The sequence below is a fragment of the Poromitra crassiceps genome (assembly GCF_964638095.1).
Source record: "Poromitra crassiceps genome assembly, chromosome: 28".
In the NCBI taxonomy this organism is placed as follows: Eukaryota; Metazoa; Chordata; class Actinopteri; order Beryciformes; family Melamphaidae; genus Poromitra; species Poromitra crassiceps.
This window is the reverse complement of record NC_139651.1, coordinates 20310891-20334009: the sequence shown is the minus strand read 5'-3', so window position 1 is coordinate 20334009 and position 23119 is coordinate 20310891. Positions and strand designations below refer to the sequence as shown.

General features: G+C 44.9%; 1 protein-coding gene across 1 annotated transcript; it reads left to right on the top strand.

The window, feature by feature from the left end:
• Positions 1-1339: 1339 nt before the first annotated feature.
• On the top strand, positions 1340-22839 carry LOC310799605 (stereocilin-like; the record flags this gene model as incomplete). Its single annotated transcript, XM_083662193.1, has 8 exons — positions 1340-1515; positions 4096-4254; positions 4423-4466; positions 9150-9325; positions 9785-9940; positions 10143-10285; positions 13558-13661; positions 22829-22839. Exons 3-8 carry the CDS (start codon positions 4424-4426, stop codon positions 22837-22839), a joined length of 633 nt encoding a protein of 210 aa, XP_083518319.1. The 5' UTR covers positions 1340-1515; positions 4096-4254; position 4423.
• Between the last annotated feature and the right edge of the window lie 280 nt (positions 22840-23119).

Below are 23119 nucleotides of genomic sequence, written 5' to 3'. Positions count from 1 at the left end.
GGTACCGTGATTACAGTGTGTTGAAAACATGGTAAATACTGTCCATTATCAACCAAAGTTGGCAACCTTCTCCCAGATGCAAATGTGCAGCCTTGGAGAAATGATTTAAGTGTGTTCTGTCCTCAACTTTGGTTTATGTGCAATAGCGCCATCTAGTGAGCTTATTATGTCCTCTACTTAGATTTATTTTATATAGTGCCATCTAGTGGTTTTCTCTGTGTTGCACACAGGAGAAGTTAAGAGAGGAGGAGACAGTAAAACTAGCCAATAAGAGGGCAGACAATTTGATTGGCAACAGAATCAACCAATAGGAAACCATACAATTCTTCTTCTTCTACAGTTCTACCTCAATTTAGTCTCACAGGAAACAGTCTTTTAGTTTGCCAGCCATGCACATGGCCATGCACCAACTCCAGAAGAATACCTTTGTAATCCTCACTTGATATGCTTAAGAAAGCAATGGCTGTAAGTTTATTTTGTTTACTTTATGCTTAGAATCATATATTGAAGAGTATTTCTGATGGATGATGTTTGACACTGTTGTATTTTGTGAATGTTCTGTTTGCCAGCAGTTAGGTGTGTTGTAGCAGAGATAATATACAGTGAATATTATTTGCAGTAGCCCTAGCTGGGTTTAAGTGTATTGTTGTATATTTTGCCCTACATTGCACTGTATCAGAAGATGTGTTTATTAATTATTACTATCTACATTTATTTGTTTAGAGCACCTGTTGTAATGATAGTAGCTCTGTGGTGACTCGGTAAAATACAGTAATTTTCCGTATCTTTCTTTTCTGTACAGTTTCACTCCTTTTCGATGACAACACTGTGAAAGTCATTAAACCCAAGAGCTAGGACGCTATCTTCCTGACTCGCATCTCGTTATTGAATGGAGTTTGGCTGACTGTCAATCTACGTTCCACCACAAACACGTAGGGAGGGCAGTTACAAAGTGAGTTTATCAATCCTTTTTGGGTCCGAGTTTTCAATATAAAACGTCGTAAAATGATTTCAGTGAGTCTCGATAATGACGATAACCGTGATAGTTTTGGTCACGATAATCGTGATGTGAAATTTTCATACCGTTACATCTCTAGTGTGCAATACAACATAACAGCAAAAAGACATAGGACAATTGGGCAGTGTTAAAACTAGACATTAGGTGATTAAGAAGACAAGACAGTACAACAGTACAGCAGTTTACCTTGAGTTGGGAGGTTGGGTTTAGCTAGTGTGTAATTATGTGACATGTATGATGTCAAGTGGCATTTGTTAAGCACCAACTTCTCACTGCCCGTGCCTCGGTAACAGTGGTGGAGCCCCACAGTGCTGCCTACTGCCGCATCGTCGACCACTTCGGCCCAGAGATCCTGCTGGAGAGCGGGGAGATCGACAGGCAGAAGCTGGGGCAGCTCATCTTCGCCAGTGAGGAAAAGAGGAAGCTGCTGAACTCCATCACTCACCCAGAGATCCACAAAGCCATGCTCAAAGAGATCCTCCTCTACTTCCTCAGAGGTGAGGGAGGAATCAGGCTTACATGGCTCAGTTACAGGTTGACTTGGGGGGGATTAGCTCACTGTGAGGCCATCAGATTTTAGGCTGTTCTTCACAAAGCTTCCTAAGTAGGGATGGGGCCGATCCAATATCGGTATCGGGTGCCGATACCGACATAATTCACGGATCGGAATCGGATCAGAATTTAGATATATATATATATATATATATATATATATATATATATATATATATATATATATATATATATATTTTTTTTTTTTTTTTTTTTTTTTTTTTTGCAATTCCAGCACGGGCCGCACGCTGGCCGTAATTTGCCCATGTATAATACTATCCTTCTTTGCCTTGTATATTTTCTTTATTTTGTCTGCTTTTTGCAAGGTAGGCCTATATTTTAAAAAAAATCTTTAATTGGCCAAATCTTTGCCTATGCTGTATATTCAAGAAAAATATCGGTATCGGAATAATATCGGTATCGGCAGATATCCAAATTCAGGTATCGGAATCGGATCGGAAGTGAAAAATGTGGATCGGTGCATCCCTATTCCTAAGCATAAGAATTGCTCTTAAATTAAAAACAGGAACAACATTCCCAAGTCTATAACATTTTAAGAGGTGGAGAGTAGTAGGTGGTTGGTATACATTTGATCTTTGGTGGTCAGCTTTTTAAACTATCACAGTTCTTGTTAATCCAAACAAGTCTTTATTGGTTAGAATTAGAAATGTTGTATTCAAACCCACAATCTGCAAATGGATGGTAATGATAGTAAAACATAGATGGGTGTTACATTACATTTAAATTATGTTTCAGCTTATTATTGCCTTCAAGGCCAAAATAAACCACTGCTTTATGGTTATATTTCTAGCTACATAGCTACAATGAAAAATAAATCACTTATTCCTGTAACAGCCCCCTCACACTCTACTGCAACAGAAACCCAGGGGCATACGTGAGTCGAGTCTTTGAAAACGATGATAAATGTCACAACTTGTACTGACTTCATGCCTGGCTGCACGTGACCGCTCGTGTCAAAAATAGGCCAGACGCAGAAACGCTCGCTGCAGGGCAGGAGCCGCCCGCCCCGTGCCACGCCACAGCCGGTGTGGTCCCACCCCGTGCCACGCCACGGCCGGTGTGGTCCCACCCCGTGCCACGCCACGGCCGGTGTGGTCCCACCCCGTGCCACGCCACGGCCGGTGTGGTCCCACCCCGTGCCACGTCACGGCCGGTGTGGTCCGTCTACTCCGTTAACAAGGACGCCGAAATTAAACTATCCACATGCTTCCATTTCCAGTGTGTTTGCACCGTTAGAAGGTAGTGTGTCTTTGTGGGGGGGAAATGTTCCTTTCCAAATAGAACCTTTTCTAAATAGAACTCATCTATTGACAGAAAACTTTTCTTTCTGTCTAGATAACATATTATGTAGGCAGCTGTGGCTCAGGAGGTAGAGCGGGTCGTCCACTAATCAGAAGGTTGGTGGTTCCATCCCCGGCTCCTCCAGTCCACACGTCGAAGTGTCCTTGTGCAAGGCACTGAACCCCAAATTGCTCCCGATGGCTGTGCCAGCACCCTGCATGGTAGCTTGCCGCCACTGGTGTATGAATGTGTGTGTGAATGGGTGAATGTAGGCATGCGTTGAGTAGGGTTGAATTAGTTTGGAGTCTGCTATACTGTAGGTTGGAGGCTTTAGCTGATGTGGCCTCCAGAAGCATCCTACGTGAGGGGATCCAGGACCGTCCTCACGTGATCAAAGACGTCCCATAAACACGAGACCGGACAGACGTGACAAAGCAAAGCAAAATGAGACAGACACTAATATTAACTGTCCACAGGTGATGTGGTTGTGCGTACCAGACTGACCTCTCGAGGGCCGAGGCAGACGCCATTTTAAGTACGCCTATGGCAGCCCCGTATGGACAAAAAGGCACCATACGGACAAAGAGGTGATATAGAGGTATAAAGGGTGCCTCTATATCCTTCTAAATGAGCAGAGCAGATCAAAAGATGAACAGCCACAACAAATAGACATAAATATTGATCATATCTACATGCGAAAGGGGGATGACTGTAACACTACGAAACTGTGATATATGAACAATATTAAAGCCCCATTCAGTAAGTTTCCAACTGCGCCCTCTGCGTGCATTAGTATCGATAACGATATCGCTGTTCAAAGTCAACAAAACACAGCGCCAGAAAGCTCTATGTATATGTTGTGACATCGGGTACTCACCACGTGATGAAATAATAATCCATAGTTCCGTGAAACATCATTTTCGTAGCAAATCCGAATCGAGTTACTTCCTCGTTTTCATGAGCACAGCGCTTCCGCTGTACAGCGCATGCGCGCATGCTTCTCTTTTTTCTTTTTTCTTGCTACGGGACGTGACAGACAAACTGCTTAGTCCCAGTGCTGGCCAATGGAGGGCGGTGTGGGATAAATAAAGACGAGGGTCTCCCTATTAAAAGTCAATCTACCATGTCCTGTGAATAAAAAGCTGTTATATTTCAGTAAAAAATGTCAAAAATCTTACTGATTGGGGCTTTAACCAATTTTCTGGGATATTATCTCTCCTCAGAGTCACCTGTTTGAGAGCATCCAGGAGGGCCAAGTATGAGTTTCCAGACAAGGACTGGGCTCACATCTCAGAGGGAGCCAAAGACCTCATATCCAAGCTGCTGGTCCGGGATGCCACTCAGTGCTACAACAGGTCCTCCAGCACCCCTGGGTGCAGGGGGTAGGTGTCTTCTAAACTTGTATTTACACATGACTACTGGTACTCTAATTCATCCAGTGGCATTTATTAGTAATACAATTAGGAGTTTATTTCACAGTCTTTATTTTGTGGTTATTTAAAAGTTAAAGTGTACATGAAGAACCCATGCTGGTGTTTTCATTTCCCCAGAATGCTCCAGAGAGAGATCTTCCAACTCCTCATTTTCTCCAAAGGTAAAAGCAGATAGCTTTGAAAACTGTCAAATTCATCTCTAAAGCCCTTTAAACAATTGTCAGTGCTTGTGCAAAGTGCTTTACAGAGCAACAAAGGACATTGATAAATACATTTTAATTAATTAAATTAAATTAATTAATACATAATACATAAATAATTGTATTACTTTCTGAAGACTGGACAATGTGTGGTGCGTTTATACTATTACATTATACTTTTATACCTCTCAAACCATTTCTGTTGCTCTGCACAGCCCAGCTTTATTTTCCAACTTTTCTCAAAAGTTTCACAATCTAGGCCGTCCGGGTAGTGTAGCGGTAGATTCCCTGCCTACCAACATGAGGGTCGCAGGTTCGCGCCCCCGGGTTACCGTCGGGTGTCGGGCAATGGGTCTGCGGGTGGGAAGCCAGATTAAGGGTATGTGTCCTGAAGCGGCTGGCATGTCTTGGAGGAAGCATGGTGCTAGTCTACAGCTCTCCCCAGATTGGCAGAGGGTGGAGCAGTGACCCTGGGCAGCAGAGCAGGGGGAAATTGGCCAAGTACAAATGGAGGGGAAATCTGAAAAAAGTTTCACAATCTAAGCTTTTACTCTGAAGGCAAAATCGCTCTACTTCCTGTCTCACCCTGGTTAACTCATACAGTAGGTAACTTGACGCAGCAAAATCGCACCACTTCCTGTCTAGTCCTGAGCAGGAAAGCTAACTTTTACTTGGTCCCACATGTTCTTTTGGGCATGAAGTGTCCTAAATGAGAGCATTCAACCGTGTGTGTGTGTGTGTGTGTGTGTGTGTGTGTGTGTGTGTGTGGGTGTGTGTGGGTGTGTTTAGGTGTGTGCGTGCGTGTGTGTGTGTGTGTGTGTGTGTGTAGGTGTGTGCGCGCAGTCAGAGAGCCCAGATCCAGCCCCACAATGTCCCTGGCCTTACGGATCAGTTTGTTGAGTCTGTTGGCATCCGCTGTAGTGTTAATTTTGTCGGCTATTTTTTTATTTAGTCTTAGTCTTAGTCCCGTGTTAAATGTCCTTGTTAGTCTTTGTCATATTTAGTCAACCTCATCCTGTTTTTATTTAGTCAAGTTTTAGTCGACTAAAAGTTTGAGCATTTTAGTCTCAGCTTAGTCAAATAAAACCATAAGTATATTAGTCTAGTCTTAGTCAACAAAAACTGTTCACATTTTAGTCTAGTTTTAGTCAATGAAAACTGTTGAATCTGCTGATGCGCTTCACTAGTAATGGTATTTCGAAGCAGTGTTGGCAACTCTTTCCCAGGGAAATTAATGCTGACCCTGCCCACCCGGGCCAGTGTCGGCATATTTACAGTCCCTGCTCAGCCCGCAGCTGAGGGGAGAATGGAGGGAGGCTGGCTGTGCTGTGTGGAAAGCACTCAGACCTCTCTGGATATAATGTAGACAAGCAAGTAGCTGTACATTTTGGGAACACAATGCCTCATACACATATAGATAAGACCCTTAGCTAAGACTGGGTGGATTCTGTTGTAACTACTGCAAATGTTTTTCAGACAGCTAAATGTCAGCTAGATCTATGATGCTGCAACACAGGAAACTGAACTGCTGCATTGAGGGGGGGAAACAGTCTATAATTAGTGTTAATTTTGTCGTCTATTTTTAAATTTAGTCGTAGTCTTAGTCCTGTGTCAAATGTCCTTGTTAGTTTTTATCATATTTATTCAACCTCATCGTCTTTTTGTTTAGTCAAGATTTAGTCGACTAAAAGTTTGAGTATTTTAGTCTTGTCTTAGTCAATGAAACTAAAAGTCTGAACATTTTAGTCTCGTCTTAGTCTTGGGGAAAAAGGTAGTCGACTAACATTTTTCGTCGACGAAATTAACACTAATCCGCTGCCTTCAGCCTGCTGCCCCAGCACACAATAGCATACAGGAAGGCACTAGCCACTACCGACTCAGAACATCCTCAGCATGGTCCGGCAGACGTTGAAGGACCTCAGCCATCTCAGAAAGTAGAGACGGCTTTGCCCCTTCTTGTAGAGTGCATCAGAGTTCTTAGCCCAGTCCAGTTTGTTGTCAATGTACACTCCAAGGTACTTGTAATCCTCCACTATGTCAACACTGACCCCGTCGATTGAAACAGGGGTCACCGGAGCCTTGACCCTCCTCAGGTCCACCACCAGCTCCTTTGTCTTTGACACGTTGAGCTGCAGGTGGTTCTGCTCACACCATGTGACAAAGTTGGCCACCACATCCCGATACTCATCGTCGTCGCCATCTTTGATACATCCCACTATCGCAGAGTCGTGAGAGAACTTCTGAAGGTGGCAAGACTCTGTCTGGTAGGTGAAGTCCGTGGTGTAGATGGTGAAGAAGAAGGGAGAGAAGGCCGTCCCCTGTGGTGCTCCTGTATTGCTGACCACTCTGTCTGACACACAGTTCTGCAGGCGCACATACTGTGGTCTGCCAGACAGGTAGTCCACAATCCAGACCACCAGGGGGGCATCCACCCGCATCGCCGTCAGCTTCTCACCCAGTAGAGCCGGCCTGATGGTGTTGAAAGCACTGGAGAAGTCGAAGAACATGACTCTCACAGTGCTGGCCGGGTTGTCAAGGTGGGCGTAGGCGCGGTTGGTCAGGTAGATGACAGCGTCCCCCACTCCCAGTCGGGGCTGGTAGGCGAAATGGAGGGGGTCTAGGGATGGTTTGACCATAGGCCTGAGCTGCTCCAGGACGAGTTTCTCCAGGGTCTTGGCTTTTTAGGTATAGGGACGATACAGGACATTTTCCACATCACGGGGACCCTTTGGAGACTCGGGCTCTTGTTGAAGATCAGCTGTAGCACATCACAAAGCTGGGGGGCACAGGCTTTGAGCAGCATGGGGCTGACGCCATCCAGGCCAGCTGCTTTCCTAGTGTGTAGCCTCATAAGCTGATTCCTCACCTGGTCCGCTGTGATGGTCAGCGTGGGTGGGGGGGGGCATCATCAGCTCTGAAGCCCTTTGGGGGGGGAGGGGCGGTGTAGCCTCGTCTCTGGGTGACGGGGTATAGACAAGTTTCCTGGGCACTTCCGGTTTGCTTCCGGACTCGGCCGCGATCGTGTCTGTCGGTTCCGGTGTTTGTGAATACGGAGAAGCGTAACGTACTACCGTAGTAGCCATAGCGACCGCCGAAAAAATGCAAACTTGGGATCATTCTGCGAGTCTCCTATCTAATGAAAGAGTGTCTATCCCACACCCGTTGACACTGGACACATGGGAAGATAATATGTGTAAATGGCCGAACGTAACTACAGGCAGGATTATAGCGTATTTTGAGGAATCAATGGCGGTGGATGGCAACGCGATGAACAATCTCAAAAGCTCCGAAGCGTACCAATATCTCCACAGCAACAAAGTAGGTCGGGTATGTTGTAACGCTATGTATTTCATCAAATTACCCCCGTTGTGAATGAATATTACGGCTATTATTCCAGTGTTGTCATTAAGAGGCCGATTTCGCAGCAAGAATATTTAATTGGTCGGCACGTCGTTCTCGGTAAGGACGCTTTCGTTATTGAAACAGACAACATGCATGCACACTCCTACTGTAGCCTATCTATCTGCATTTGCAGACATTCATGAACCCATATCTTCTGGACATTGCCTTGATGAAAAAACAACGCAGCTAAAAGTAATAAGTGCGACAGTGTCAGTGCAGAGTGCAGACAGCGCACAACTTGAATCTCCAGCAATAGGCTACGCACCTTAATCTCTCCCACTCCACACCTGGCACCTGCGTCAGCTCTCCTGCACTCGTTCTCGGCTCGCATGTGGCTTTATTGGTGGTAAGCATTTTGATTCATCTCCTCATCATACGAGCGTCGGGCAACAAGCGCGAGCCATTGATTGATTGATTGATTCGCCCGAGTAGGTAAGGCTTTTTACCTCCGCTAAATTGACAGCCTACGTCGGGTCTCTTTTGCTTTTGACGGCGGCAGGCACGTTTCTGTTTCTTTCCTGCCGTCTTGCTGGCCTCGGCTGAAGTAGGCTACTTGTTGCATGATCTCGATTAAAAAAAAAAGGACTGGCCTAGCAAGGGATGTCTGTTTTGACATTTCGGTTTCCTCCTGTGTGTTTCCTCACAGCGGGTCCAGCGCTGGCCGGCGGGACTGATGCTGCTTGTTGTGCAGCTTTTAAACGGCGCTCTACAGTAAAGAAAGCGTCTGCTATATTTTTCTTTTTCACCAACACTCAACATACAGGGGGCGGAAAACATATGATGTAATAAGTCTCTATTTAAGTCGTAGCTTATTGGCAACATCAGGCTGCTGTGGACGCTATGTGGACTTAACCGGAAGCCGGGGACATATAAGGCTGCTATGGCGCCGCCCTAGGCCAGCGCTGGGAAACTTGTCTATAGCCTGGGGGATGAGGGGGAGGGGAAGGTGATAAGCCTGGAGGGCCATCAGCCAGAGCCGGGGGGGGGGGGGAAAGCCGTGTGGTGGTCCAAACAAATTGCTCCCAAATTATCATTACAGAATAATGAGAAATATTTTCACTCAACACTACAGTATGTAATCAACACAACAATGAAAGACACAGCCTGTGCTACATGCTGGATGTAATCAACACAACAACGTAAGACAAAGATAACAGTCAATGAAAGACACAGCCTGTGCTACATGCTGGATGTCTGCAGAGTCCCCTGGTCTGATCCATGTCCCTGTTTGTCCTTGGCCAGCTCCTGCCTTGATTCCTAGCTGTGCACTTCTGCAGACAACATCTCCCTCTGCCTGGACCACGCACAGTCTGAGCAGCATGTCTTCATCGGACTTCTCCAACTGTCTGGAGTTGATGGGCCACGACCCGTTCCTTACACCCTACCAACGCCAACAGCTGCTCAAGAAAGTCAAAGAGGTGAGACTCTCTTCCAGCCATCCATCGTGCAGGAACTACCACAGTGAGAACATCACATCACGTCACATCACACATGCATTTCATTCCAGGCTTCTTCCCTATGGGACATTTCCATACTTCCTGTTTACATTTGAAACCCCTCCTAAATCCAGTTGTTAATGCGTCTGCCCTGTCTTTTTTTAATTGCAAAACATGTAGTACAAATGTACAAAGGTGATTTAATAGATTTCTTATTGTTGGAAGAATATATTGTTTTAGTATATTGTTTGCTACGCTTTTCAAAAACAATAAATAAAGACTTTAAGTTGGTGAATATGGTTTTATGGATGTAAAATGTTGCTAAAATGTCTGCCATGTTTTAACTGGGGTCTCTCTGGGATTGTGTGTGTGTGTGTGTGTGTGTGTGTGTGTGTGTGTGTGCATGCATGCGTGTGTGTATGCGTGAACACGCGCATGAAGGTGCATGGCCACATCCGCTCCATGTCTCCGTCCCTGGTCGCTCAGCTGGGTGGACTAGCGGTGGAGATGTCAGAAGCAGAGCTGGGCACCCTCCGTCTGTCCGAGCTGAGGAGTATCTACGCCATGGGATCAGTCAACACCTGGACAGACAGACAGGTATCAGCTTCGGTCATAGCCGGAGACATATTACATCCACTGTGTTGTGTGTTCACTCGCTTTCTGAAACAAATTGTACAAGTAGCACTGGCATGCTATACAATACAGGGTGAAGGTACAAGTACGTTGCTAATACATCCACCTACAATCCTGTTTGAGGCTATTTTACGCTCACTCATTCTCTCCATGGCTTTCATCCTAGCTGGCTGTGCTGTTCAGCCGCTTGTTAAACGCCACCAAGCAGAAACCTTCACAGCTGGACTCCAGCACTTTTGTGGCGATGGGATACATCGTGTGTGGAGCTAAAACAACAGAGATGCGTTTTTTCAATGCTGTGGAGTTCAGGTGAGACGTGTGTGTGTGTGTGTTTATTAGGGGTGTCAAAAATAATCGATTATAAGATGCATCGTCGATGCGGACGTGCACGATTCTGCATCGATTCACAAATGTCAAGAATCGATTATTATTTTTTTTATTTATTTTTTTAACACGTTGAGTGCCAAGGACGAGATATCTCGGCTTACATGATCCAACCGTTGAGTGCCAAGGACGAGATATCTCGGCTTACATAAACATTTTTTTTTTTTGACGGTGGGACATCGATCAACCCCTTTTACGTCTCCTATCCCAGAATTGGAGGAAGAGAATGTGTATAATCTATTTTACCGACCAGCTAGGTGGCGACGGTGCCCTCCCGACAGAGAGAAAGTCAACCAAAAGCAGCCGCCTCCCGCGGCTGCTTCCTCCATTCTCAAGGAAATGGCTTGCCGATTTTACAGTCATCAGTCACCAGACTCGCCGCTCTCGGGCCGCGCCAGCAGCAGCACACGGGGGATTGCAAATTTGCATAATATATTATGGGTGAAACACACTTTGAAACGCCCGCAGAAAGGCCAGAATCGCACGCATTCCGAAAACCCAGAAACGAACGAGCCTCATTCTCATACTGTAGGCGGGGACGCTTTCGCGCTGCTGCGGTGGGGGGTTCCAGAAATGGACTGGGTGGGCAGCATAAAGCCTAGAGTCGCACGGGGCTTCATCGGGGCTCTCAAACCCAAGAGACGAGTGAGCCCTATCCACACTCGCTGCCAGGGAGGGAGGCTGCTCAAACTCGCTGCCAGGGAGGGAGGCTGCTCAAACTCGCTGCCAGGGAGGGAGGCTGCTCAAACTCGCAGCAGCAGCAGCAGAGCACTCGCTTGTGACAAACGCAGGCTGAAAGCCACTAGACACGCCCACGGAGGGAGGAGTTGAAGGAGAGGGCGTTCGGAACTATATTGTTTGGATGTCTGATCTCTCACTGATGCCAAAAATAAATGGTTAAAGTGACTGTTCTGCCTGTTTGATTGAATTTCACAAAACTGCGATTATCTCAGCTTTCACTCTCAGACAGCTGAAACCATGCTGTACTCAACGGCTAATATCTACATAACTACTAACTCTACAAACTAACTCTTTTAGACAGAGAAAGCACACATTCTATTAGTACTTTTGTGAACTTCGTGTTCACAAACTCCAAGCAGAAAATAATCCTCGGCTCTTGTAAAATGAGCCAGAATCCTCAAAAAACGGCCTGGCAGAAGCTACCTACAGCAACAAAAAAAAAACGGCTGGCAGTCAATGTGTTAATAATCAAATAAAATATAATGGAAGTACATGCAGTTGTTTATTTTAATTATGGATCATAATACAATGCAATTCCAAATGCACTTTTATTTTAAAAGTAGTCACGCAGTGAGAAAAAAGAAAGTGAGAAAAAATAAATCATTGGGGAATATTGGGGGAAAAAAGTGATGCATTGATTTAAGATGTATCGAGATGCATCGATAATCGAATCGAATCGAATCGTAGCCCTCTGAATCGTAATCGAATCGTGAGGCTAGTGAAGATTCACAGCCCTAGTGTTTATACGTGTATATTAGGGCTTTCACAGTCAACAAAAAAACACTAGTCGACACTATGCATCATAATCAACTAATCGTTCATCTGTGGTGAAGAATAAATACATAAATTGAACATAGATTTGTTTGAACACTCATTTTCCACATGACGCCATGTTAAATCAACAGAATTGAAGGTACTTATTCACCTTATTCTTTGCCCACACATGGACGCTTCCGCATTACGTCATTTCGTAATAGTATTTCCGTTTTAGACTTGCCAAAAACCTCGCAGGCAAGATGGCCGCCCACACTCTCCTCCTAAACTGGCAGAATTACTCCCCCATAAACTAACATATCTTGGCCAATAAGTATGTAACATACAAAATAAAACAACCCGTAATATCTTAATTTTATGTAGAATGCAGAGGACATGTAACTGTTTAGTTAAACTTGCATTCCAGGAATATTGTGCTCTAAAGATGACGTTAGTGGAGTCGAGACTGTTTTGTCCTGAAACCCACATAGGTTGCGCCAGGCGTAACCTATGTGGGATTCAAAATAACGCATCCGAGATAGAAACGTTATGAATATAGCCACGTTTATAAAAAACAAACTAACGCTGGTGATCCGTATGGAAACAGTGTTACTCGAAATGGTTAAAAGTTATATCAATTTGGTCATTCAGTGGCATTTTACTGCCATATAACATAACTAACTAGCGGCTAATATTAGCCACAGTAGGCAACTAGCGCTGAACCGGAAGAACAAATACGTTTGCGTTGAACGCGGAAGAGAGAAAAAGTGGGTGTGGTGAATAAGGTGAATAGACAGAAAGACTCGTCTATGTTGTTACTGAAGTCAAACAGTCGCTATCTCCAACTCAGACAAGCTGCTGGGGTGTAATGGCTCATTTGTAAACAGCCTCTCAGAGCCAATCAGGACTCTGCTATTTCACATATCTCCACATTGGTCCCGCCTACATTAAGTTAACCCTTTACTGGCTGTTTTTGAGACCCTTTTGATGAGAATTGATCATTTCTATTGTGTGAAAAAAATATATCTTCAGCGGTATTAATCGACTAGTCAACTATTATTTGGAAGTAGTCGATGACTACTAAAATTCAGTAGTCGTGAATACCCTAGTGTATGTGTATATATATCTATTATTATTATACTATTATATTGTATATTATTATACTATAATATTATTATCTATTTACTAGTATAATATTATTATACTAGTATTATATATAAATACTGCTGGTTTAAAAATGGGCTGTACATTCACAAAAAGATCTATATATAGTGTGTATATATGTATATACTGTATGTGTGTGTGTGTGTGTATATATATATATATATATATATATATACACACACACACTATATGTACTGTATGTGTGTGTGTGTGTAGATATATGAGGACCGCTTTTATGACTGTTGAAGCATTTTCTGAAAATCTCATAAAAAAACGCATTTACACTGTATGCTTCATTTACACTGTAGCTTCATTTACACTGTAGCCTACGCTTCTGTACTGAAAATCATAAAAGTCATAAACTTTTGTTAACCACAGACCTTATTTCAAGCATTCAACCAAAATCCTCACACATAAATCCCATTGACTTTTACACATAAGAGGCGGAAGTGTTAACATCCAGGTCCGGACTCATTCCTGTGGTACTTCTGTCCCCTTTACTTACTGTGTGACCTGCTGTCTCCCCCTGGTGGCTGCAGTAAGGCTGTGCTGTGGCTGGGTCAGCTGAGGCTGTCCTGCTCACCAGACCAGTTGCTGGCTCTCGTCGACCTTCTGCAACACAGTCTTGCATTTGGACCCACAGGTAACTGGAAGACTGATGTCTTCATTGAGATTGGAGTTCTGGCAGGTAAGACACATCCACTCTCCTCATGTTGAGCACCCTGATATGAACAATCCTCTCTGTGATCATCTGCTAAATGTGATTTTTCACTCAGTTATGTTGGTGGCTGTTTAGCTCTGGGAGCATTGATGCTACTTCACTTTCTCGTTGTGCAGCTGGTCTTCCAGATATGTCCATGTCAGCTTTGGTGAGGGACCAAATTGAAGGAATCACACCTCTGGCTATCTCAATGATACCACCTGAGCAGTTTAGTGTAAGTCTTAAATGACTATTATTACTAGTTTACTGTACACTGACCTGACTTCCACAAAACAAGTCTATGGAGTTCTATTCAGCTTTTGTTCTGGGACCCGAAATGTCTTGTTATCTATGTTGGTGTGTTCATCTTGACAATTCGTGCCTCCCCTCATTTGGCTCATGTCACCTTCTGCAGGTGGTGTTTAACCCGAACCAGATCAGCATGTTCTCCTATGAGCAGGCTGTGGCAGTAACAGCTGAACAGGAAGCAGCCCTGTCAGGTAACCAGTGGAAAGCCCTGGGTATTGTGCTGTCACCCTGGGAGGACAGGCCTGCCGACTTCAGAGGTAAACCACTGCAACTTGGATCATTAAAAAAATAAATTAAAAAGCCTGTTGATAAATTAGAAACATGTACTTAAAGGCCCATTCCGTTGGTTCTGGCGAGAAATAAATGTGCACAAAGTGTTTATTATTGGCACTGAGTGAATGCGCCTTGACGTCACTTAAAAATGGCGACCAGGGGCATTTCTCTCCGACCAGCCGTTCAGAAGATACATGGAAAACCGCAGTTTCGAAGTGGATAGCATCTCCCGCCACAGCTAGAGGATGTGACGTCTCGCGCGTTCACGTCGAGCTTGTCTCTTGTCTAGACGCTAACAGGAAATGGCTGAAGTAGCTTTTAACGTTACGCTCGTCGCTAGCTGCTAGCTAAAGGAAACAACAAACACAGACTCCAGAAAAAGTCCAGACTAAATAAATAAATATTTATCTAATGAAGCCCGTCTGGCCAGACAGCAGCAATGTGACCGACATCGGGGGGGAAACTAGAGTCAGGACTGTGTTTTCGGTTCATGAAGGGAACTTGCTGCTTGTAGCTACTGTAATGTGGTTTTGACCAGATAACGTTAGCTGCTTGCTAATGGATTTTCAAGATTTTTACTGTCACTCCGTAGTACAAGTATCTGACCACCTGGTCAGAAACTCTGCTAACATTACCGTCTTGTGTGAAGTAATGCAACCCTAACGTTAGTACCGTTATGCTTATGGTCATGGAACATTATTGTTTGACTGCATTTAGCTGCGGTGGTGAGTCGTTAGCTTCATGCGGGGGTCACCCCTATGTTCCCACAGCCCAATGTTCCCACAGCCCTATGTTCCCACATTTCTTAGATTTTTTTTTCTTCCAAAATAAGGCCCTGTGTTCCCACATTTCCCAACAATAGTCTTGTTGCACAACCACACCAGTCTCAAAGTTTTGTGTGCCTTTGATCATGCAAGAATACACATGATCATGAAAAAATACACAATATGACTAGCACTAGTTAGCAATTCATCCATATCAGATTTGGCCCCAGCCCCCTAAACTACAAGAAGTGGTTTGCACTAGTTCTCATAATGTTCCCACATTTACTAATATTTACTTACTCTTTGTCTGTGTGCATTTTAATTTTTAATTTTATTTTATTGTATTAATGAAGAATCAAAAAGGCATTCACAATCCAACTTACACAATGCATCACTACGAATGACTGAGTAAGGTCAAAGAGACAAAAAACCACAAAAAATAACAAAACACAATGTGATCTAAACGTTTCGATGCAGAATGTTCCAATTTGCACCAAATTTGGTGAAGGCGTGTTGCGTGGAACACTTTTTTGTTGATCACGATCCGTCCATAGTTGTTTCTATTGCGACAGTTTGAAAAACCAAATGCACAATTTCGTAAATACTACAGCACGGATTTTCACGATATTTGGTGGAGAGGTGTAGTTCCGACGACCCCCTTATATTTTGATCGTAATTCGCGGCCATGCCCCATTGGTGCTGAGTGGTCCACAGTGTTTGCTCAGATGGCTGCTATTCATGGAAGCTTGATCCCTGGAAACCGTGGAGGAAAGGTTTTAGTTGTTCAGAATTTCTGTTTCCACCGTCATGAAACGAGAGGAGAAAAGATCCATTGGCGTTGCTGGCGCCAGAAATATAAATCTTGAAATAGTCTTCAAAGGACAGCACTTGCAGATTGCCTGTTCCTGGCACAAAAATGTTGAGTGAACTGCATAAATAGTGCAATAAAGGTTGAGTTAACTGCATAAATAGTGCAATATTTTTATTTATTTAAATAAATAAAAAATTAATCTTATTTTGATTGTTTGCTGGCAGCCCTGGCTTGTGGACATGTGCTGTTCTCTGGCATAATTTTGACACGTGGCCAAAATACACCGAACATGTATGTCGCGCAAAAAAACGCGCCGCGCCTTTTAGATTCAATTATATTTAATGTAAAGTCTCACACCGGCCGTGGCTTGTCAGCATGCAACGCGCAGCACACGCGCTGCTCTATTTTACGCCACTGTTCTATTTTCAACGCGTTGCTGCTCTATAAAATAGTCAAGAAAGGGCTGTGGGAACATAGGGCTGTGGGAACATAGGCACGCTCCCCTTGATGCTAACTAATAGATTTAGCTATATTTATAGAAATTACCACCAGCCCCACTAATAACGTTACTGTCTTGTGTTGATAATGAATGAATCTAACAGTCGGAAATATGCCTAACGTTAGCCTACTGTCATGCTTACGGTACATTGTTTGACGGTACCGTACACACGGGGAGCAGGCTATTTCCTGGCTTGTGCAAACATGAGTATCCACTTCCCGCAGCCAGCAGGCTCTGACTGCAGTGGGACTGCACATACTAGTAGCATTAGCTTGATGCTAATCGCGGCTAACTAATATTCATTTACATTTATAGAAATTACCACCAGCCCCACTAATAACGTTACCGTCTTGTGTGGATAATGAATTTAACAGTCCTAAATATGCCTAACGTTACTGTTATGCTTATGAAACATTGTTTGATTGTTCAGTTTGGTCAACTCCAGGCATTACCATACATACAGGGGGAGCAGGCTATTTCCTGGCTTTTGCTAACATGAGTATCGACTTGCCCGCAGTCAACGCAAGCCAAAACACGACCAAACATGCCACAATAACGTCCCCTAATTCATCCAGAATCCTTCCTGGGCATCTCGAGGCTGATCTGACCGATAAATTGTCCAGGTTGCCGTTTTCAAGTGACTTTTATGAGTTAATGTTACAAAGCAACGAACAGCTCTGCTGTTGCCAGGCAACTGCTTGTGCGCGTGCGAGTATGGTGCCCGCGCGTCAGCTCGTTCACACGCTGCCTGCAGTTACACTAACGGCCACCGGCGTCAGTAATAGTGAGTTTTGACGGATTGGGCCTTTAAGTTCACAAAAATCACATCATTTGTATGATCTTGGGACAATCCACCAAAATGGGTAAACATGAACAAACCTCTCTCAAAGCTCAAAACATTCACTTAAATCGCATGATTTGACAGTGGCTTTTCTTTATTTGTAAGACGTTTATTTAAACTCTGTTAGGGAAATGTTCTTTGATTTTTCGAGCGCCTTCATTACATTACATTACATTACATTACGTCATTTGGCAGACGCTTTTATCCAAAGCGACTTACAATAACACATTTTTTGTCAGCAATAGAGCAATCAACTATGGAGCACAGTCTATGACAACTACAACTTCTGAAGGAACAGTGGTACAAGTTTAGGTTAGTGGTACAAGGTTGGTTAGTTTTTTTTTTTTTTTAAGAAAGAGAGAGAACGAAGTTAGATCAAGAAGGGCCCAGATGGAGCCTGAACAACACTATCCAGCCACACATTCTAGCAAATAAACTGATTCAATATAAATTGCATAATTCAACCATCGCCTGGTGCATGAGATATCTTGTGCCTCGACCTCAGTTTGTTAGGCTGGACGACACTGTATCAGATATCATCTGGACAAAAACTGGAGCCCCTCAAGGAACAGTTTTAGCTCCTTTTTTCTTTATTCTTTATACTGCGGACTGCAGACATAGTGAGGCCATGTGTCATAGGCAGAAATTCTCTGATGACACTGCTCTTATTGGTCTCATCAACAAAGGTGACGATCGGGCCTATAAAAAGGAGATTGATTTATTTGTTTCCTGGTGCGATGACAATTTTTTACTGCTCAATGTTGAAAAGACCAAAGAGCTAGTTATTGATTTTGGGAGGAAGAAGGCAGAAGTCTCCCCTGTCATTATTAAAGGGCTGGAGGTAGAAATAGTCCAGTCTTATAAGTATCTCGGTGTCCACCTGGACAGTAAGCTGGACTGGAAGAAGAACACAGATTCTGTGTTCAAGAAGGCCCAGTCTGGACTTTTCCACTTGAGGAAGCTTAGATCATTTGACATCAGCAGGTCACTTCTTCATGTGTTCTACCAAGGTATCCTAGCTAGTGTCCTTTTCTATGCTGTGCTCTGCTGGGGGGGCAGCCTCACTGTCATGGACAAAAATAGGATAAACAAAATGATTAAAAAGGCAGGCTCAGTGATTGGCCTTCCCCCTGATTCTTTGGAGATGATTATAGCCAAGAGAACAAGGAGAAAATTGAATTCTATTCTTTCTTATGAAGGCCATCCTTTGTTTAATGTATTTAATGCCCTGCGCAGTTCGTTTAGTAATAGGCTTTTGATGCCTCGGTGCTCTACTGAGCGATTTAGAAGATCTTTTGTTCCTGCTTCTGTAAAATTCTTTAATGAACACTGCTTGCCTTGCTTTGTGAGGCTCTCTCTCTCTCCACTGTATTATTGTTATTGTGCTGTATGTTACTGTTTCTTGTTTGTATCTGTTCTCGCTCTGGTGGCAAACCATGTTTCCCCTCGGGGATTAAGAATAAACACCATACCATACCAAAAGAGGCCTGAAACACAACATGTAGCTAACAGCTCTGAACACATGTAGCTAACAGCTCTGAAACACAACATATAGCTAACAAACATGTAGCTAACAGCTCTGAAACACAACATGTAGCTAACAGCTCTGAAACACAACATGTAGCTAACAGCTCTGAAACACAACATGTAGCTAACAGCTCTGAAACACAACATGTAGCTAACAGCTCTGAAACACAACATGTAGCTAACAGCTCTGAAACACAACATGTACCCAGAATTGCTGGAATCAGGTGTTGCCACATTTACAAAGCAGCTCCTCCCATTCAGTCTTAATGGAGCAACAGAAACTAAGTGTGACGGCATCATCTAAACTGGAACTCTGTTTACTTTGCCTTTTGTTTGTGACATGCCCAAATACAGTGTGACCAATGGGCATTCTATTTTCCAGTTCTATTGGTTTGACCCCTGTGTGTGTGTGTGTGTGTGTGTGTGTGTGTGTGTGTGTGTGTGTGTGTGTGTGTGTGTGTGTGTGTGTGTGTGTGTGTGTGTGTGTGTGTGTGTGTGTGTGTGTGTGTGTGTGTGTGTGTGTAGGGAGAGACTCATCGGGGCTGGCACTGAGCCCCAGTCCTCTGTGTCTCATGCTGCTGCCCTGCCCCACCATGCCCTGATCTGCCCCCATCCACCCTGGCTCATGACCTCGCTCACCCCTGGCAGACGACCTCGCTCACCCCTGGCAGACGACCTCGCTCACCCCTGGCAGACGACCTCGCTCACCCCTGGCAGATGACCTCACTCACCCCTGGCAGATGACCTCGCTCACCCCCACTCACCCCTGGCAGACGACCTCGCTCACCCCCACTCACCCCTGGCAGACGACCTCGCTCACCCCTGGCTCATGACCTCGCTCACCCCTGGCTCATGACCTCACTCACCCCTGGCAGATTACCTCGCTCACCCCTGGCTCATGACCTCACTCACCCCTGGCTCATGACCTCGCTCACCCCTGGCTCATGACCTCACTCACCCCTGGCAGACGACCTCTCACCCCTGGCAGATGACCTCGCTCACCCCTGGCAGACGACCTCACTCAACCCTGGCAGACGACCTCACTCACCCCTGGCTCACGACCTTGTTTAACCCTGGCAGATGAGCTCACTCCTGCTCCAGCAGGAGAAACTTCTTCCACCGTGAAGATGATCTCATCTGTCTGTGCAATACGGTATCTCTCTGAAATGAGCAGCACTTCACCATTTCTGTGTGCTTATGAGTTTTGTCATTTATTTGTGTAACTATCTCTTTGACATATCAGCAAACCGCACTGAAGAAACCAAAGGAATATTATGTAATTTAAGAGATTAAAAAATATAGATTTGCACAGTATATCATATAAACACCCACTGTAGAATGAGTATCCTTACACATGAACCTGAATGAAACCCAGCTGTACCGATGTAGCCTTCTCAGGGATGCAATGCCATACCCAGAACAGCAACTAAAATACTTTAAAGATTTAAAAAGAGTTATTATGAGCAACTCCTTATGCAATACTATGTTGTGCGAACCTGAAAAATCTATTTTTTTAGAAATGACAAAACGTCTGCTATAACATAGCTATAACATTTGGTACATTTATATCTATCCTAAATTATCTTGTTTAAGTAGCCTTCATAAAGCTTAATAACAACTGATTCACTTGGACTTGTCTATTCATAGTATTCCCATGATGTCACATGCATTTCCGACCAATATGGCACTTTACACTACACACAGCTCATTGGCTGTGTGGTTAATCACCTGTTAATTGATTACAAGCAGACCAAGATGTCTGTGTGGTGATGTCACAGAATACTATCAATAAACCACTGGTCTACTTGTTGCTGTGAGTTTTGTATTGTTGTGCTAACATTCTGGTATGATAAACATGGACCTGGAACCATTCTGCCTATGTTTGAATCTGGTTTTCTATTTTGACACCCGCCCCCCCTTCCTATCAATTGGGTTAGGGTATGGTCAGGGTTAAGAAAACCCTCATCTTAACCACATCTATTTTACTTGTTGCATGTGCTGTGTGTTTGAGCTAGGCTGTAGTCCAGTGGTGAAAGACCATGCCTTCCAAGCCAAAGGTTTGTGGTTTGAATCCCTTTGTCCTAACATTCTGGTATGATAAACATGCACCTGGAACCATTCTGCCTATGTTTGAATCTGGTTTTCTATTTTGACACTTATGAGCACTCAGTGCAGACTCAGAGTAAACTGTTTCTTTAATGATTAATACATGTCAGTTTGTGAATATGTTAGTTAATCATTAGATAGTTGCTGATTAGTCGGTCAATTCCAGAATAGAGTGGTTAATGATGAGTATATAATATTAATAATTGAAAACAAAATATAAAAAAAAAGATATATACTGTAGGTTGTTTGACCAAGAATCGAACCCCAGTCATCAGATTGGTAGGTAAGCACCTTATCCATTAAGCCATGAGCCCAAGCACCACAATCAGCCAGGGATGCAAACTCATGTAAGGTGAAATAAGAGACACCGGGGGTGTTGCACCAAATTGTTTGCAGTAATAATTTGGTGCAACCCCCCCTATCAATTGGGTTAGGGTATGGTCGTGGTTAAGAAAACCCTCATCTTAACCACATCTATTTTACTTGCTGCATGTTCTGTGTGTTTGAGCTGGGCTGTAGTCCAGTGGTGAAAGACCATGCCTTCCAACCCAAAGGTTTGTGGTTTGAATCCCGGTACGGACACTTAAACCTTTTCAAGTCTTTCATTGGGAAAGCCATAACAAAACTGCCTAGAGATCCATTGTAAGTTACCTAGGCTGATGGTCTAGGGGTTAAGGCGGTGATCCTTAACAACCCCGGTGCAGGTTCGATTCCTGCAGGGGATTTGAAGTCGTCCCCCCCTCCCCCCCCCCCCCCCCCATCCCCTGCCTCCCTCCCCCATCCTCCCCCATCCCACCCCTCCCCCGCCATATCCCGGCCACCCTCCCCCCTCCCCCTCCCCCCCTCATCCCACCCCCTCCCTCCCCCCCTGCCATATCCCGGCCCCCCTCCCCCCTCATCCCACCCCCCCCTGCCATATCCCGGCCCCCCTCCCTCCCCCATCCCCCCCCCCCTCCTCCCACCCCCACCCTGCCCTCCTCCCCATCCCCCCCTCCCTCCTCTGCCATCTCCCGGCCTCCTTCCTTCACCGTGTTCTCACTCAACCACTCTCACCATCTCTGCAGGGACTGTGCCTGCTCCCCTCTCTCCTCTGCAGGCTCAGTCCCTGCGGAGATGGTAGAGTGGTTGAGTGCGAACAGGGTGAGAGGAAGGAAGCCGGGAGATACATAGATAGATGGCAGAGGAGGGGATTTTGTTGGAGACGGGAGGAGGAGGAAAATGGTGGTGGGGTGGTGGACAGGTTGGAGGGGGGAGTGAAGGGAGGAGGTTGGGGGGGAGGCGCCTCTCTTGCTATTCTCTACGCAGGTGCAATCTACGCAGGTGCAACCTCCTGCATGTCTTTGTCCTCTCCTGTCTATCCTATCCCTACCTCCTCCCCTCATGCCTGTCTCCTGCCTCCTCTCCCTCCTCTGCCATCTATCTCCCCGCCTCCTTCCTCTCACCCTGTTCACTCTACCATCTCTGCAGGGATTGCGCCTGCAGAGGAGAGGTCCTCCACCTTAACCCCTACAGCCTGGGTAACTTACAATGGATCTCGCTTACCTTGTCCTCTCTTGCCTTGTCCTCTCTCTCTTGCAACAAGCTCTGGATCTCGCTTACCTTGTCCTCTCTTGCCTTGTCCTCTCTCTCTTGCAACAAGCTCTGGCACAGGGGACAATTGTTGCCAAGTAACTGGTTTTGCAGGAATGGAAGTCCCCCTCTTAGGTAAACCCAGCCCCCACGTGACCTGCTCTCTCAGTTCCCAGTCACTATCTGATATCATAGTGACTGAGAACAGGTCTGAGAGCAGGTCACGTGGGGGATGGGTTTACCCAGGCTACTCTCCACCCTCCTTTCAGCGGTGGCTGGCTATACGGATGGAGAGACTCAGGTTCCTGAGGACAATGTTGTTGTTTGGGACCCCGTTTCTGGCCTACCTCGATGTGGTCAGGGACGGCGGGTAATTCGCCTGACTGACCTCCCTTGGATCCCCCTATGCAGGATCCTATTGAATGTTACTTTTGTAATGAGTTACCCCCAACACTGCTGCTGGGACGTACCATTACAACATGACTAGAGGGGGGGGGTTTAAACCCATAACAGCGGGCTTCAGCATATGTGAGAATCCGAGTTCGAAACGAAGTAAAACGATGTTTGAAGTCATCTCTGTACTAAAGCACTGTGAAGAGACAAAATAACTCTCGCTAGTTGGTTTTGCTTTATTCCATTACAGGCAGGGCAGTGAGGGGGAGGGATTAAATACATTCTCATTCAGGGGCAGGAAAGGAAGGG